The following is a 16,884-nucleotide window of genomic DNA, read 5'->3' on the forward strand; positions in this document are numbered from 1 at the left end:
AGGAAAAAGGCAAAAGAAATATCTAACACCTTGAATTCTTGAACACTCAACATTGTTTTTGGTACAATGGTTGTTTAGGGACATTCTTTTCTAATCAAATTGTATCACCATCACAATTGCAATGCTAACTCTTAAAATGATGATGAACCAAAACACCCAATTTGTTAATATAATATATAGATAAATAAATAAGTTAATAAGGGGTTGTAGTTGATCCCGGTCACCCTTAGCTCCGCCTCTATTTATGATTCATGATTATATCACACATGTTATATGCATATTTTTCGACTTATTTTATATAAATTATTGTGTAACAATAAAACATATTCCATTGTAAATTTGTAATTATGAATTGATATAATGTTAAATATACTGGAGTTATTCAAAGATGTTGCAAATTTACAATGTAGAAATCTAATTCTGAAAAAACTATAAAAAACTAAATTTAACCAATATAATTAATTGCCAGACTTATATAACACACAGTCAAAAACAACTAAAATAACCAAAAATCAACTATCAACTGATTCCTCCGTTCTAAAATACTTGCTCTATCTCGGTTATGTGCACTATTTATCGTTCAAGCTTATTTTATAAATTGCATTTAATGTGTAGGTAAAAATATAGTCAAGTGAAATCTTGTTTGAATCGTCTAATCGCATACTTTCATAATATTAACTTTTTATAATTTTTAAGTGTGTATAATTCAACTTATAAATAATACGTTGGAATGTATAAAAAGTCAAATGTAACAGGTATAATGAAACAGAAGAAGTATAAATTTTTAATATCATACTTCTATTATGCTCCAACCCCACATAAAAATATGAACAAAATTAAACAAGCACAATAAAATACAATTCCTCTATTTGAATGACTTTGTTCTATTTTATTTGGAAATATTTGCAAGACATATATTGAAGTCTTAATATATCTAATCGTGCATAACTAAAAATTATAAAAAGTTAATATTAATAATCCTTGTGAGACGAATGAATCAAAATTTTATCCCAAAAATTAAAATAGAATAAAGTCAATAGAAATAAGTTAATATAAAATAAATGTATTACTCCTAAGTAGAAAAAAAAAGAAAAAAAAGAGAGAGTACGTAATAAAATTAAAAGATAAAAAAGGAGAAAGGCGATGAAATTCTTTGAAACTGAATAAATATAGGAAGACAGTGATAACCTGAAAAAGCTCAAGAAGGAAGTTTCCTGGAAAATACCTGCTTCCTCTCATGGATTTTCCCTTCATAACCACCCACATCTTCCCTTCTCTTTCTCATCATCTTCTTCTTCATTCTTCTCTTTCTCTCTCCTTTCCCCAATTCTTCATTCTACAACAACCACCATGAAACAACTTCTCAAATCAATTAATCCAAAAAAAATCATTTCATTCAAAAAACCCAAATCATCCTTTTCCTTAACTAAATCCGAACCGTGTTCATTCGCATCCTCTTACTCTAACTCCTCATCTTCCTCCGACTCATCTACACAACACAAGTCGGGTCATACTCCGGCTCGAACGCGGTCCGAAGAACTCACTGTGAAATCCGATCCATGGATGGAAGAAACTTTCAAAATGATGGACTTAGACGGTGATGGTAAAATCACGCGAGTTGAACTTCACTCGCTTTTCAAGCGCGTAAGAGTTAACGCGCAATCAATGACGGAAGATGAAATTGCAGATATGATTAAAGCCATCGATATCGACGGTGATGGTTGTATCAGTCTCCAAGAACTTGAAGCCGCTGGATCTGTTCTTGATCCAACGGCTGCAGATGAAGATGATCTTAAAGGTGCGTTTGATTTTTTCGATGCTAATCATGATGGTAAGATTTCAGCGGAAGAACTTCACGCAGGGTTTATAGCATTAGGTGATGAACGGTGCACGTTAGAAGATTGCCGGCGTATGATAGAAGGTGTGGATAAAAATCAAAATGGATATGTTTGTTTTGAAGATTTTAGTCGTATGATGAGTTTATCAAGAAGATAAAATTACTTTTTAATTTTAATTTTAATTTTATTTTTTCTGGTATGAACTTGGGTAGTTGATTTGAATTCGGGTTCAAATGTTCGACTTGGCTAGCCTATGATCTAGATTAAATCGAGTATTGAGGATCCGAGACGGGTATTTGACAGAATTTGATAGTGAAAATTGAGAAGTATGATCATACTAGAATCTACATGGTTTATGTACCGTACATATTTTGTCCTACGAGGAGGAATGAAATGAAATGAAAATTTCAGCTTAATGATAGGTGTTTTAATTATGTTAGAAGTGATAATTAACTTTGTTACTAATCATTGTTTACTAAATAATCTTAATTAATCGACCGGATAAATTATCGATTTAATAGACAAATAAAATATGGCTTATGTGATACCTTTAGAATTTAGAATTATTTAAGATTAATTAAAGGTTAGAATTAAATTAGAAGTTAAAATTATTTATGGTTAATTAAAAGTTAAAATTATTTTAGAAAAATTGGAGATAATTTTTTCCTTAATTTTATACTTTTGTTTGCTAATCACGCATCACACTCACAAGTTATAAACCTATAAATTGGTTTCCTCGTTGATTAGAATCTTTTTTGTTTTCACTCATTAAAAATTGTACGTTTCCTTTGGTTTCTAAATTATAATATTAACTTTATAAAATTGTAATATTATCTAAATATTATAATAGGAAGATGTGGTTCAGTGATGAAGAATCAAGCGTATCATTTTTAAACAAGAGCTCTAGTGTTAGAAGTTGGAACTATGCCATACATAATAATTTTAAAATAAACTTGCTTTAGTTCTAATATTTTTTTAAAAATATATTTATTTAAATTATATTAAATGCTGTTTGATTTAGTTTAAAATTTAAATCAAATAAATTGATTTAAATCGACTTAAATTAAGCTGAATTCATTCATAAATTTTTTGTTTATTTTATCTAATTGAAGTTTAGAAGACTATAAAAAATATTATCATTATATCCGGTCTATTCCGCCAATAGAAAACTATAGCCAGAGTCCGGAGTGGAATATGTCTCTATACTAAATTCCGTATATTGTACCGACTTCTAGTGTATATATATATATATATATATATATATATATATATATATATATATATATATATATATATATATATATATATATATATATGAGAAAGAAAATCAAATATATGTTTTTAATGGATATATGAAATTTAAAATATATTTATAACTTATTTAGTATTAGATAGATATGTATTTTTTTTGTAATTTTTTATAAAATATGTTTATAAATATTAGGATTGGAATTATAGTTTGTGAAAAAGGTCGGTGTAACAAATAAAATGAAAAGAAAGAGTATGAAATATTATAGTATAACCGGCGTAAATTATATATATATATATATATATATATATATATTAGTTTAATAATATGGGTAGAATGAGAATGAAAATTGTGAGTATGTAAGATGGGAGTTTTTGTTAGTAATTATCTTAAAAATTACTCATCCCTTGTTTGTTAAATGTTAATATCGTGGTATTAAAATGATAATTGTTGGAGTATGACCGTAGGTCATTGTTTGAGTTAACTTAGGCTTTTATGGCTTAAAAAATAATCATAGTTAAATCTTAATCTCATGTTGATTGCGGGTCAATTAAACCGGATATAAAATATCAATCTAGTCCCCACCTTTTGAATACTATAAATATTTTACTATTTGGAAAAAATTATTTTTTAGAGTAGAAAATTAATTATAGTCAGATTAGGATGTCTGATCTAATAGTTTACTCTTCTATATTCACAATTATTATTGTATTATCCTATTTATTTTTTGAAAGCTATTATCAATCATATTTAAGTACAATATTTTATTTTTAATTTATAAATTAAAACATAGTCAAGTGATTTTGTTTAACGATGTAAATTTTATTATCATCAATAATTTATTAATATTTAATTAAAGACAGTTTGAGATGTTCATAATTAAATATATTGACAATTGATATAAAAATATTAAACATAAAGTATTTACTACATTTGAAATATTTGCATTTGATAATGACTTTAAAATAAATGTAATATAAATACAAGGGTAAAAAACAAAAAGATAATAAAAGAAATGTCCCAAAGGGCACGGCAAGTAAGGAGTAGGAAGTTTCACAGATAATTTCCCCCCTCCTTTTTATGGAATTTAAATCTGAATACTTTCATTATAACGTGCTGTTTTCTTTATCATTAACACAGACCCTTGTTTCCGGTCATTCTTGTAAGTTGTAACTCACCTACTTAATATATAATTCTTTTTAACACAAATTTTTGTTTGAAACAGTACACATGTCTCATATAAAAATGAAATTGTGAGATATGTCTCATATAAAATGAAGCGTTATTTTAATTATAGATTTTAAGAATCAATTTAACTAAAAATTTAAACTGATGGTTGAGGCCTATAGTATATTATACTCTACTCTAACACGCCCCTCATACGAGAGTCTTTGGGCTAGATATTCCACTTAAAATAAAGGGTGGTTGAGAATAGAACTCGTAACCTTTTGTTATACTGGCTCTGATACCATGTCAAAGAATCAACTCAACTAAAAGTTGAAACTGATAGTTGAGACACTATAATGTGTTACATATATTCTGAGTATTTTAATTACAGTGTAAGCAATAAATTAAAAAGAAAACGAATGAAATAATATTTTAGAATAAGAACCCGTAAAACTAAATTAATTTAGAGGGTGAGGTTCACGATTAATTGTATTTAAAGAACAAAAGTAAACTTTCTAACTAGTCAAATAACCATCTCCTAAACAACATTCAAATCTGTACTTTTTATTTAGGTCCTGCCTTGCGGCGAACACGGCCTTACAGAATTATATTGGTGTTTTATAGTCAACTGAATAAACTAAAAATAGTAGTGTTGAACAAATTGGTTAATTCAATTGTCTGGTGTGTATTGTGTATAGAAATGAAAGTTGAGTATTTGTATTGGATTTTCATATTTGGTAAACAAAAGGTGTGGATGATGAAGCAAGTTCGGCTGAGATGATAAGTCTAATGTGCTGTACTTTGTACTACTATCACATTTACATTTGTGTGGACGTACACATCAACCTCATTATTCTTCATGCTTCCAAATTAGTTTTAAAACCTATTTTTTTCCCTACTAAATTTGGCGATATTTGATAAAAAAAATCAACTAAATTGAGATAAAAGTAAATATTATAATAGTATATTAGTGCAATAAAGAGATAAATACTTTGATAAAATGAAAAAGTTAATTATATGTATAGATAAAAGTTTAAAAAATAATGCAAATAATAAGTAGCAATAACAATGAGATAAATTTAATAAAATAGATTTAATATTTTCTGTTTTTTCTTGCCAATCATTTCAAGGGAGCAAATGCGCTTATTTTTATTTATGTGATGTTTGAAAATGACGAAGTATTTAATACTTTTTCATAAGAATTAATGTAATAATATTTAATATTTATTTGTTACTAGTTTGAATAAGTCATTGTTAATTAGATATGATCATGAATTGGAGCATTTTGCTTTGTAAATTAGGAGTTACGGGTTAGTATTTAAACACATAATCTCTAGTTTTTAAAAATTATCTTTACGTCTATTAAAGTGATACAGATTTTTATGTGAAACGGCCTCACCATGAGACGTTCTTCATATATAGGTTGAAAAATAGAACTAGTACAATTTTTTGTAATATAAACTCCTTTTTTTTGAGGTCGTCTCAACGAGAGACGATCTTTCATTCATCCTTATATGATTTGAAATTTTAGATCAAACCCACAAAGTCCTATATTTTTTTACCATATTCATTACGAAAAATAATCAATTAACAATAACTAAATTGACTTTTAACATCTGATATTTCACAAAGACATACTCCAATTAACATTTAACATTTCGACAAAATAAAAACTGCATCAAATCATGATATGTATTTTTATTCTTATTCTTCATCTTCATTTTCATCATCATGTTTCCTTCAACTGTGCAAGTTTGGGGAGGATTTAGAGTGTTTTTTAATGTGGCCCACAAATACACCAATTTATAGTCAAATTGAGGTATAACCGTATAAAAAATTAAATAAAAAAGACATTAGTCATTTGCCCACAACATGCTCATCTGTCTCATGAGCTCAAACGAGTTACGAATCATTTTTAATAATCTAAAATTAGGGTTGGCAAAAGTTGATCCGATCTGAACCTAACCCGAAATAAGTGGGTTTGGGTTGAGACTTTTGATCCAATTAATTAAATGGGTCGACCAAACCTGATCTGTTTATTAATGAGTTAGGTTCAGGTCAAAATTTTAAACCTGAAAAAAATCTGTATAACCCATTTAATTAAAGGTGTTAATTTCGAGTTAAATCAATAAGTATAAGCTTAACTTAATTCATTTAATATTTTCTTATTTTTCATAGTAAATACAAAATAAACAACAAAAGAATATAAATTTAAAATTAAAGCCTTAAATATTAGATTTAATCAACGTTAAAATCTTAAACGAAAACAAAAAAATTATAAACGGGTTAAATGGGTCGAAATCAGGTCCACCTAATCTGTTGCAGGTCAGATCAAGGTTGTGATTATCGACCCAATTAACTAAATGGGTTGAGTTTAAGTCTAGGGTTTTGTGACCTGTTTATATATGACCCGAACGCAAACCCGATCCAACCTGATCTGTTTGACAGCCTATCTAAAACACAACACAACACGACTAATTACTGTCTGTTTGTGGCCTGCTATGGCACAACTCGCTAGACGTATGACCCATTATATCAAAACCTCCACGGGCTTTCGGAGGCTTTTAGCAGCCCATTCCAAAAGCCCACAGACAAATGGACTCTTCTTTACAACACAGCCCATTTGATCAAAAATCAGTTTCTTCTTGTGTCTTCTTCCCCATCATTTCTCGTTGAACTGTCACAAAACCTTGCTTGAAACTTCTTCAATGGTGTTTGCATTAACCAGAAGATTGAGTAAAAACCCATCATTTTTACCATTCTCTTTCTCTCCCCTCTATTCAACTATCTCTCAATCTCTCTCATTTGACCAGGACTTTGACTTCCAACCCCTTACTAAACCCCAACTCAAAACCCTCCTCTTATCCCACTACAACAATGGCAAATTCTCTAGCCTTCTTCAAAACGTCGTCGCGTCACCTTCTGTCCTCTTCACAGCTTCCCAAAACCTCACTCGTTCCTCTCAACTCACCCTTAACTCGGTCTCAACTCGGTTCAATCTCTTCCAACTCGCTCATGAACTCACCCACAATGAATTCAACCCAGAATCTTGCTGTGTTAGATTGTATTCTCCTCAACAGAATGGTAATGATCTTGTCTTACCCAATTTAAAACTTAAAGTTGTTATTGAAGCTTTAAGAATTGTGCTCGATTTAATCTATGATGGTGCTTTTCCTACTTTTGTTTATGGTGGTAGAGATGGTTTAGGTTGTCATACAGCTGTTAGATATATGAAAAATTATGTTGAAAACCCTAGTTGGTGGTTTACTGTTGGGTTTAATAAGGCAAATTTTGATTCTATACATTTGGGGAAATTGTGTTCTATTTTAGCTAATAGAATTGATGATGTAGGTTTGATTAATTTGATTGAGAAATTGTTTGAATGTGGGGTAGTGAGGATTGAATTGGGTGGGATTGATTATGGGAAAGGATTGCCTCAAGAATGTGGGTTATGTGGGATTTTGTTTAACATTTACTTGAATAGTTTTGATAGAAAAATTCAAAGGATTAGACTTCGAATGAATGATGAAAACCCTAAATTTGATTGTGTAAATGATGTTGTTGTGTATAACCCTCTGAAGGTTTATGCTGTTAGGTATTATGATAACATAATGTTGATCATTTCGGGACCGAAGATAGTAGGGATGGATTTGTTGAATTGGGTTGTTAAGTATTTGGAGGAGGAGTTGGAGTTGAAAGTCGATAGATTAAGGACCATTATACATAGTGCTGTTTCGGAGAAGATTGAATTTTTGGGGATGGAGTTTCAAGCTGTTTCACCTTCTGTGTTACGGCCTCCTTTATCGGATAAGGCGAAGAGGGCACGATTGAAGTTTCGTAGACAAAAGGAAGTTAGGGCGAAAGAGATGAAAAACGCGAGGGAAAGGAATAGGCGGAAGTTGGGGATGAAGATCTTTAGTCATGTTTTTAAGAAGTTGAAGAATAGTAATGATGGGTTTAAGTTTGAGTATCGGATTGAGGATGAAGTGAGACAAATCTTTCGAACGTGGGCGGATGAAGTAGTGCACGAATTTTTTGAGTCGTTAGATGAAAAATGGAGTTGGCACCGAGAGCTTACATCGGGTGATTTTCTTTCGTTGAAAAGAATTAGGGATCAATTGCCTAAAGAGCTTGTGGATGCCTATGACAAATTTCAAGAGGAAGTTGATAAACATTTGAATCCTATGAAAGCTAGGAAGGCATTGGAGGAAGTTAAAAAGAACGAGGAAGAGGAAGAGGAGAGGAAATACAGTGAACGAACAGTTTCGGACTTGACAAAACTCTGCATGAAAGTCACTGCACCGATTGACCTCATTAGGAAGGCGGTCAGGCTTGCAGGGTTTACGAATGACATGGGTCGTCCTAGGCCTATAAGCTTACTTGTGGCCCTAGAAGATGCCGATATTGTAAAGTGGTACGCGGGAGTAGGCAGAAGATGGCTTGAGTACTTCAGCTGCTGTCGTAATTTCGAAATGGTTCGAACTGTTGTAACCTACCATTTACGATTTTCTTGTCTCTTGACACTAGCAGAAAAGCACAATGCCACTAAAAATCAAACTATTAGGCATTATTCTAAGGATTTGAAAGTTTTTGATTTGGACGGAAATGAGGAAATATACTTTCCCACTGAACGGGAAGTTAAAAGGGCAAGAGACAGTCATCTTTCGGATCCAAAACCCGTTGATGGTGCGCTAACTCTGGCTCTAATACGACTGGCTTATGATATGCCATCAAATATGTGTGCTGCCCATTTTTGTGATTGCAATAATACGATCACTTACCGAGTTTGTTTATTGCAAAACCGAGTGATTATCGACCCAAGGGATCAAAAGCAGAAATGGGTTCCTGGATTGGCTGCATTCCATGATAGTTTGGACAGAAGGTGCTATGCTTTGTGTTCTCACCATGCTAGTGATTTGTACATGGGTAGAATAACTCTACAAGATATCGATTGCACTTCGTTTGTCGATGTTGATTAAACAATCTAGTTTGTCTTCATTTTGTATTTGATTGTTGATAGAATGATAGTAGTATAGTTTGAGATGAACTTGTATATTTGTAATTGTAATTTCATACAAATTAATAGTATCATTGAGTGAAGATTAGTCATTACTCATTTGAAGCAGAGGCGAAGCCAGAACTTAACTGAGAAGGGGTGGAAAATTTTCATATCAATATCATGAAATTTGTATTTACGAGGGGTTGAAAAAGAGCTACTCTTGTCAGAGACCGTCTCAAAACAAGAAGCTCATATTTTTATTTCTCTTTAGTTTGTATTAATTGGGCTATTTAACCCGTATATCTAATGCGTCTCTCAAAGAGACGCCCTCTCACAAGTCACAACAATTTGTGGTCGAAAATAACCAAAAAAAATTAGGGTATCTTATCAATTTTGTTATGTTGACAGCAAAACCAGAACAAAACCCCATGCAAACCCAATTTGAACCCAAGGGATGTGTGTCGACTCCGACAAGCGACGGACACACGACGGACACAATCACGCCGGAAAAATTTGCCATTTCAGGTAACAGAGGTTAAAACGGTGCTTTTCTGATAATTCTGTTTGTATATTCATTGATGAAGATAAAAATTAGTTTCCAGATTTATTGTTAAGGATAGTTCAAACTTCAATAATATAATTGGTTGCAGTTTTGAGTTTGCTGATTGTAGTATGTTAGTTTATTTTCACGAATAACCCATAAATTTTTTAGGTATAATTGGGACTCAATAGAATTTATGAAATAAGTATTGACAATTTTGTGTTGGTTCATCTAATTACATCTATACTTCACGAATCGTTCCAGGTTTATTGACGCAGAATCTTAAATCTGCAGAAATTTGGTAATCAAGATGGTGTGCATCTGTTGGAAAAATGGATCCTTTCTACATACACGCTTTTCATGCACAACGTCTGATCTTCCATGTAACAATGTCTACTGATAAGGTGCAAGTGTATTTTTCTATGCTTAGTAGTCATAGTGTCATACTACTGAATATTCTGGTGCAGATCAAACTTATTTTACCAATTACTATTAGTGAGACCTATTTCTTACTTGACTTTGATGGATGAAAGTCCTTCAGATTCCTGAACCCAGTTGTGGATTTTGGGATGATGGAGACGATATATGATTTTTAAAATAAATTTCTGTGAGCTCCTAGATTTTTTTTAGGGAAATTTCATGTAGTAACCCTGAATTTTCGGCTTTTTTACGTGGTAGACAAATCTTTTTTTAATCCACGTGGTGACTTTAACCTTTTAATTTTTCCACGTGGTAGACAAAAGAGAAGATTTTTTTTGTTACATTACACTATTTTTACCCAACATAATGACATTTTTTTAGAAAACAAACGTCTTGACCACCCTACCCTACTTGACCACATATTTCGAAATTCAATTTAACTAAATACATAACATTTTGTCTACCATATGGAAAAGTTGGAATCTCAATGTCACCACGTGGATTTTAAAAAAAAAACATTTGTGAAAAATCAAAAAATTCAAGATTACCAAGTGAAATTCCTTTTTTTAATATGGTAATGTTAACGGATCATCAAGAAAACTGATAAAAATTTTAATCACTATGATACCACTTGCTAACTAGAAATTCTTGTGTTAATTACAATTTCCAATTGGCTACCAAACACAAAAATTAACTTCCTAAAACTCCATGGAATTTTTATTTCCTATGAAAAAAATACTTTATGTGTTGATTAACATCCAATGTCATGCTAAGTAATTCTCTCATCTCTACACGTTCATATTTAGGCTGCAACTTGAAGGAAAAGTAAGCTTTTTTAACATAACTTGCCAACTTGAATTTAATTATTAGGTAATCAAGGTCTAATTTAACATACAAATACAATACAAGTAGATTCAATATTCAAGTAATGAATCTTATATTGGAATCAAGGCCAGATACTAATGAAATTTGAGCCATTCATCTTATAATGTGATTGGCTATGTGTGTGTTTTAATACTTCAATTTGCAACTCTTTCACTCTTGTTGTAATCAATCTTTTTAAAACAGAGGTTGAATTCTCACTATCTACAAGAAAATCAATTACCCATCTCTTCTTACACGTAGGAGATTGTCCTTACCACTTATAAAAAAAGGTAGCTAAAACCAAACATCTTTCATCCCAACATAAATTACTCCCTTCCATTCAAAGCAATTGCTTCATTTGATTTTTTTAACACTATTCATTGATCACTATTAATTTGTATTTTATTCTTAATTTTGAAGTTAAAATATGGTCAAGTGAGATTTTGTTTGATTCGTCTCAATATAAATTTTATTAACATCAAAAATTTTATATATAATGTAATTATGCACAATTAGAGATATTTTAGATTGAATTAGTGTATTGGATAGAGTTTAAAAACCAAATGGGATAATTGGTGTGATTTGGAGGGAGTATAAAATTATAAGTTTATAATAACTCTATAATTAAGTATATATAGTGCACTAGTAAAAGATGTTTAAAGTCTTTGAAGTAATATTTTCCCATTTTGATTGGATGTCAAGCTGTTAATCTTGTTATCAGTGTATCACTTGTTGCTTTTTTTAATTGTCTTGATACTGATGGAATATACTAGTGACCTAGTTTAGATGCAGGAATCTTCCCCAGCTGATTTGAAAATGATTTACTCCTTTGTCCCATTCTTTTACCTCATTTAGAAGAAAGATACGCACATCATAATCTAAAATTAGAGGTGTTCATTCGGATCATCGGGTTGATTCTGGATAGGTGTTTTGGGTTGGTTTAAAATCAGGTTTTGAATCCACATCGGTTGTTACATAATTGTAAATCCATTTATAAGTAACGTCAAATCGGATTCGGTTATAAGGTCAGGTGAATATCATATTGTCGAGTCTGTCATCTATATCCAAAATTATGCAAAATAAATGGACAAAGGAGTATTTTATAAATCAATTAGATTATTTTGTCATAGTCAAGAATTTGTATGGCAACATGTTCACACATCATAATCATTCCTTATTTAAGCAACAAGGCCTGCTAATGAATCAGGAGATAGTTCTAGTTATGTCATCTATAGAAACTACATTTGCATAGTTTTTAAGAGACAAAGACCTCCTCTTACCCCTATACGCAATGTGTTTTAAATAGCAAGTAAAACCCAACATGGAAATTGAATAACAAAACTTTAATCTCATCATACGAGTTCAGCTACATTAATCAAAATTAATCAACGTGAAAGATAACCGATAACAAAGATACTAATGCAACGTAAGGTTTGCCTCTAATACATGGGTCCTTTTTTCGGACTCTTGCTCTTAAGTTTCGCTTTGTACATCGGGCTGCTCGATTCATCCTTATGCTCTTTCAAATCTTGAATCTTCGTGTCTTTTTTTTACTTTTATTGTTATTAGATAATTTATGGCTTTACCTCTCGCTTCTAAATTCTTCAAACCTTTGACTTTTTCAAGTAGTGCATTTTTCGGCAATATACAAGGCCTTTCTCATTTTATCTTTAATATTTGCGACTCTTACACCTTTTCTTATTTCTACTTCTTTAATACTTTTTCTCATCAAGTAAATTATTTAAATAACCGTAAGTATAATTTAACAGTTTACTTTTCAGTCTGCAGATGAATACTACTAAATATATACCAGCATATCCTCATTGGTTTCTCTAGTCAATCCCATTTAGATTGGAAGCCATGGCAGTGAATATAACCAGCATCAAAACCTCCTCAGATGGAATTATACAAGGCGATAACCCTCTCCATTTCGCCTTCCCATTACTCTTGATTCAAACCATCTTAATCCTTGCCATCACCCGTCCTCTCGCCTTATTACTCAAGCCTCTTCGTCAGCCCAAAGTCATTGCTGAAATTTTGGTATGTACTACATGTTTTTCATGCTGTTACAAAATGGTCTTAGTGCATTTGAATACCGTATTGCATATTCATTATGTCCCTTTAATTTTGCTACATTTCACTGAAAACCTCTTATGTCGATTTAGTGTACATTTGTAATAGCTACTAAGGTTTTCAATGTAAGAGCTTTATAGAGGAGAAGCGTAGCAATCTCACTAAGACGGAAGGAAAAAGTATATCATGATTGAAAAACTTCGATTTAATTTCTATGAATAATTGATTGTGATTTGTGATCAAGATTCAAGACATATTAACTGATCTGATTTTGTTGTATAGGGAGGAATATTGTTGGGACCTTCAGCTTTAGGAAGAAACAAAGTTTACTTAAAGACGCTATTCCCACGTTGGAGCCAACCCATCCTAGAATCAGTGGCTAATCTTGGTCTCTTGTTTTTCTTATTCCTAGTAGGCCTTGAGTTGGACCTCCGCTCCATCCTCCGAGGCAGCCGCAAAGCTTTCATCATTTCCATTGCTGGAATAAGCCTGCCTTTTGCAGCTGGAGCTGCAATAGCACTTTTACTCCGAAGGAGCATCGAGGGAGCGGACCAAGCTGGGTACACTCCCTTTGTAGTATTCATGGGTGTAGCTATGTCCATCACCGCATTTCCGGTGTTGGCTCGTATCCTGGCCGAGCTCAAGCTCCTTACCACTCGTGTCGGGGAAACTGCCATGACTATAGCCGCTTTTGATGATGTAGCTGCATGGATCCTTCTAGCCCTTGCAGTAGCCCTTTCGGGCCATGAAGGATCCAAGAATAACCCATTAGTTTCACTTTGGGTTTTATTGAGTGGAGTTGGATTTGTTCTCCTCATGTTCATATCCGTTAGACCCTTAATGGTTTGGGTTGCTCGCCGATGTTTTGACCGTGTTAGTGAAATTTATGTCACCCTAACCCTAGCCGGGGTACTCCTGGCCGGGTTTACCACGGATCTTATAGGGATCCATGCTATATTTGGGGCATTCATATTTGGGTTGATTATTCCCAAGGAAGGGGAGTTTGCTGGAAGCCTAATAGAAAGAATAGAAGATTTTGTTTCTGGCTTGATGTTACCTCTTTTCTTTGCTTCTAGTGGGCTTAAGACGGATATAACTAAGATAAGAGATGGAACCACGTGGGGTCTGCTCGTGCTCGTGATTGCTGTCGCTTGTGTTGGCAAGATCGTGGGGGTATTCACGGTGGCTTTGTGCTGCCGGATAAATGCTAGAGAGGCTATGGTTCTTGGTGTATTGATGAATACCAAAGGTTTGGTTGAGCTTATTGTTCTTAATATTGGCAAGGAAAAAAAGGTTAGTACATATTCTTTTCTAATATTTTAATTCTTCCATTAGTCGTAGTCAGCAATTCAGTATTTCGTACAAGTTAGAGTTTAGAAGGAAAGTAGCGGACAGACCATACTCGTACCCCCTCCAAGAAAAGGGCACAGAAGACTTAAATTTACTAGACTTAAATCCAAATTAAATTAAGATGTTAATAAGATTTAATAGAGTTCAAAAAAATCCAATAGAAGTATCATGACTTGAACGGTTGAACCTAATCTAATGATCAAAATCTTAATCTACTGTCATGCGTAATAATGGTTCAATGTTATCAGTTTGAATTCATCATCTTTAGGCTAATTTATTATTACATGGTGACAACTTTGGAGGCAAAAACGTTATAATATATTATGTGTAAACTTTATTTTTAGGTGAAATGCTCATACATGATTGCATATGACATAATGAATTAATATGACATAATGAATTAAGTAACGACAAATAAGAATCCCAATTAGTGGGGTGGAATCAAGTAATGATACTAGTTTTTGGAAGTTTGATCACCAATTGTGATTAGATAATTGACTTTACAATAAAGTTGACTTTTTAGCCAGTGATAAGGTAACTTTTAAGTTAAAGTGAAACTTAATTTTTTGATGACTTTTGAGTTACTTCATTTTTTCTTTAATAAATAACTAATGACTTAAATTTTCTTGATCCAATCACCAATTGTGAGTAATTGACTTTATCATAAAGTTGACTTTTTAGCGAACGATAAGGTAGCTTTTAAGTCAAAGTGAAACTTTCAGTTTGGTAAGCTTTTTTGATGACTTTTTTCTTGTTGATCCACTTTTCCTAATAAACAACCGATGACTTAAATTTCCTCGATCCATTTCAGGTCCTTAACGATGCAATGTTTGCAATAATGGTGTTAATGGCTCTAGTCACGACCTTCATAACAACTCCTATAATCATGACAATTTACAAAACATCTCATCAAAACCCCAAACGAAAGCTTCAACCAGATCCCACTTCAAATACTGATCAGATTCCTGCTCTCACTTCCTCAAAAGAAGAACAATTCACACTTTTAGCTTGTGCTCATGGACCAGCTAACATCCCCGGACTCATCAGCCTCATTGAGTCAACTCGTGGTGAAACTAGCAAGAACAAACTCAAGCTATACATCATGCACCTTGTAGAGCTCACAGAGCGTTCATCTTCCATCCGTATGGCCCAACGTTTCCGTCAAAATGGGCTACCTTTTATCGACTCATCGACCCATCGTCGTAGTCGGTCTGAGGTCCATGATCCTGTCACCTTAGCTTTCAACTCATATGCTGATCGTTCGGGTCAAGTAATGGTTCGACCTGTTACTGCAATCTCCGCACTTTCAACCATGTACGAGGATATATGTCATGTAGCAGAGCAAAAATGCGCAATAATGATCATACTACCTTTCCATAAGATGTGGAGAAAGGATGAAGAAAGTGGGGAAATGAGAGTAGTAGAGAATCTAGGATATGAATGGAGGGCGATTAATCAGAAGGTGTTAAAACGTTCTCCTTGTTCTGTATCGGTGTTTTTGGACCGTGGATTTGATGAAGTAGGAGACGATCATCAATATCAAGAAGGAAATGAAGGGAAGAAGGTTTGTGTTGTGTTCTTCGGAGGGCCTGATGATCGAGAGGCGTTAGAGCTTGGAGGTAGGATGGCACAACATTATGGGACTAAAATTAGTGTTATACGGTTTAATGGGCATCGAGGAACGAGTGGTAGCAACAATGTTACGTTAATGGCGTCGCATGAGAAGTGCAGTGACAGCAATTACACTTTTTCTGTTGCTCCGATGAACTGCAATGAAGAGACTGTAAGTATATGTTGGAATACTCTACTTATAATAAATGATGGTAAATAAATGATAATGATGGATGATATTATATCTTTCACTTGCTAATAATATAGGCATTGGATTATACAATGATGGAAAATTTCTTGAGCAAATGGAATGGGAAAGTGGAGTACATAGAAAAGAAAGCCAACAACATAGAAGAGGCAATGCTAGAACTAGGTAGAAGTGGAAGTTACAACCTTATCATCGTAGGCAAAGGTCGGTTTCCTTCCACAATGGTGGCAGAATTGGCGGACCGCCAGGCTGAGCATGCCGAATTGGGACCTATTGGGGATATCTTGTCATCCTCCAACAATGGTGTCGTCTCGTCTGTTTTAGTTGTTCAACAACACGATTCAGCATATTCAGAAGAGGCTCCCGTTAGCAAGGTTGTTAACAATGAAGCTCGAAATCTTGATACTAATAGTATCCATGTTTGAATTCATCTATTTCTTAAGCTATTTGCATGTTTTCTACGTTACGTAAGTCTATCTCTGTATATTAGATATTCATATCTCATATCGACTTTTTATACAATGCACAAACAAAATTAGTTCTTAAATGGTAATCATCAGCCAC

General features: G+C 32.8%; 3 protein-coding genes across 7 annotated transcripts; all 3 read left to right on the plus strand.

Moving 5' to 3' along the window:
- Positions 1-1,074: 1,074 nt before the first annotated feature.
- On the plus strand, positions 1,075-2,254 carry LOC130826000 (probable calcium-binding protein CML36). The gene has a single exon (XM_057691468.1). It carries the CDS (start codon positions 1,351-1,353, stop codon positions 1,993-1,995), a length of 645 nt encoding a protein of 214 aa, XP_057547451.1. The 5' UTR covers positions 1,075-1,350; the 3' UTR covers positions 1,996-2,254.
- Positions 2,255-6,007: 3,753 nt separating this feature from the next.
- Positions 6,008-9,363, plus strand: LOC130825335 (nuclear intron maturase 3, mitochondrial). Its single transcript, XM_057690510.1, has one exon. It carries the CDS (start codon positions 6,963-6,965, stop codon positions 9,231-9,233), a length of 2,271 nt encoding a protein of 756 aa, XP_057546493.1. The 5' UTR covers positions 6,008-6,962; the 3' UTR covers positions 9,234-9,363.
- Positions 7,205-16,867, plus strand: LOC130825334 (cation/H(+) antiporter 20-like). Of its 5 annotated transcripts, none has more exons than XM_057690505.1 (7): positions 7,205-7,338; positions 9,662-9,778; positions 10,059-10,198; positions 12,860-13,118; positions 13,434-14,444; positions 15,313-16,284; positions 16,380-16,867. In XM_057690505.1, the coding sequence occupies exons 4-7, from the start codon at positions 12,939-12,941 to the stop codon at positions 16,743-16,745; spliced, it is 2,529 nt and encodes an 842-aa protein (XP_057546488.1). In that variant the 5' UTR covers positions 7,205-7,338; positions 9,662-9,778; positions 10,059-10,198; positions 12,860-12,938; the 3' UTR covers positions 16,746-16,867. The 5 variants fall into 5 exon arrangements, with proteins under 5 accessions (XP_057546488.1, XP_057546490.1, XP_057546491.1 ...); XM_057690507.1 differs by having other exon boundaries at positions 12,867-13,118; XM_057690508.1 differs by having other exon boundaries at positions 10,089-10,198.
- The last annotated feature ends 17 nt before the right edge of the window (positions 16,868-16,884 follow it).

The sequence above is a fragment of the Amaranthus tricolor genome, chromosome 10 (genome assembly GCF_026212465.1).
Source record: "Amaranthus tricolor cultivar Red isolate AtriRed21 chromosome 10, ASM2621246v1, whole genome shotgun sequence".
Lineage (NCBI taxonomy): Eukaryota > Viridiplantae > Streptophyta > Magnoliopsida > Caryophyllales > Amaranthaceae > Amaranthus > Amaranthus tricolor.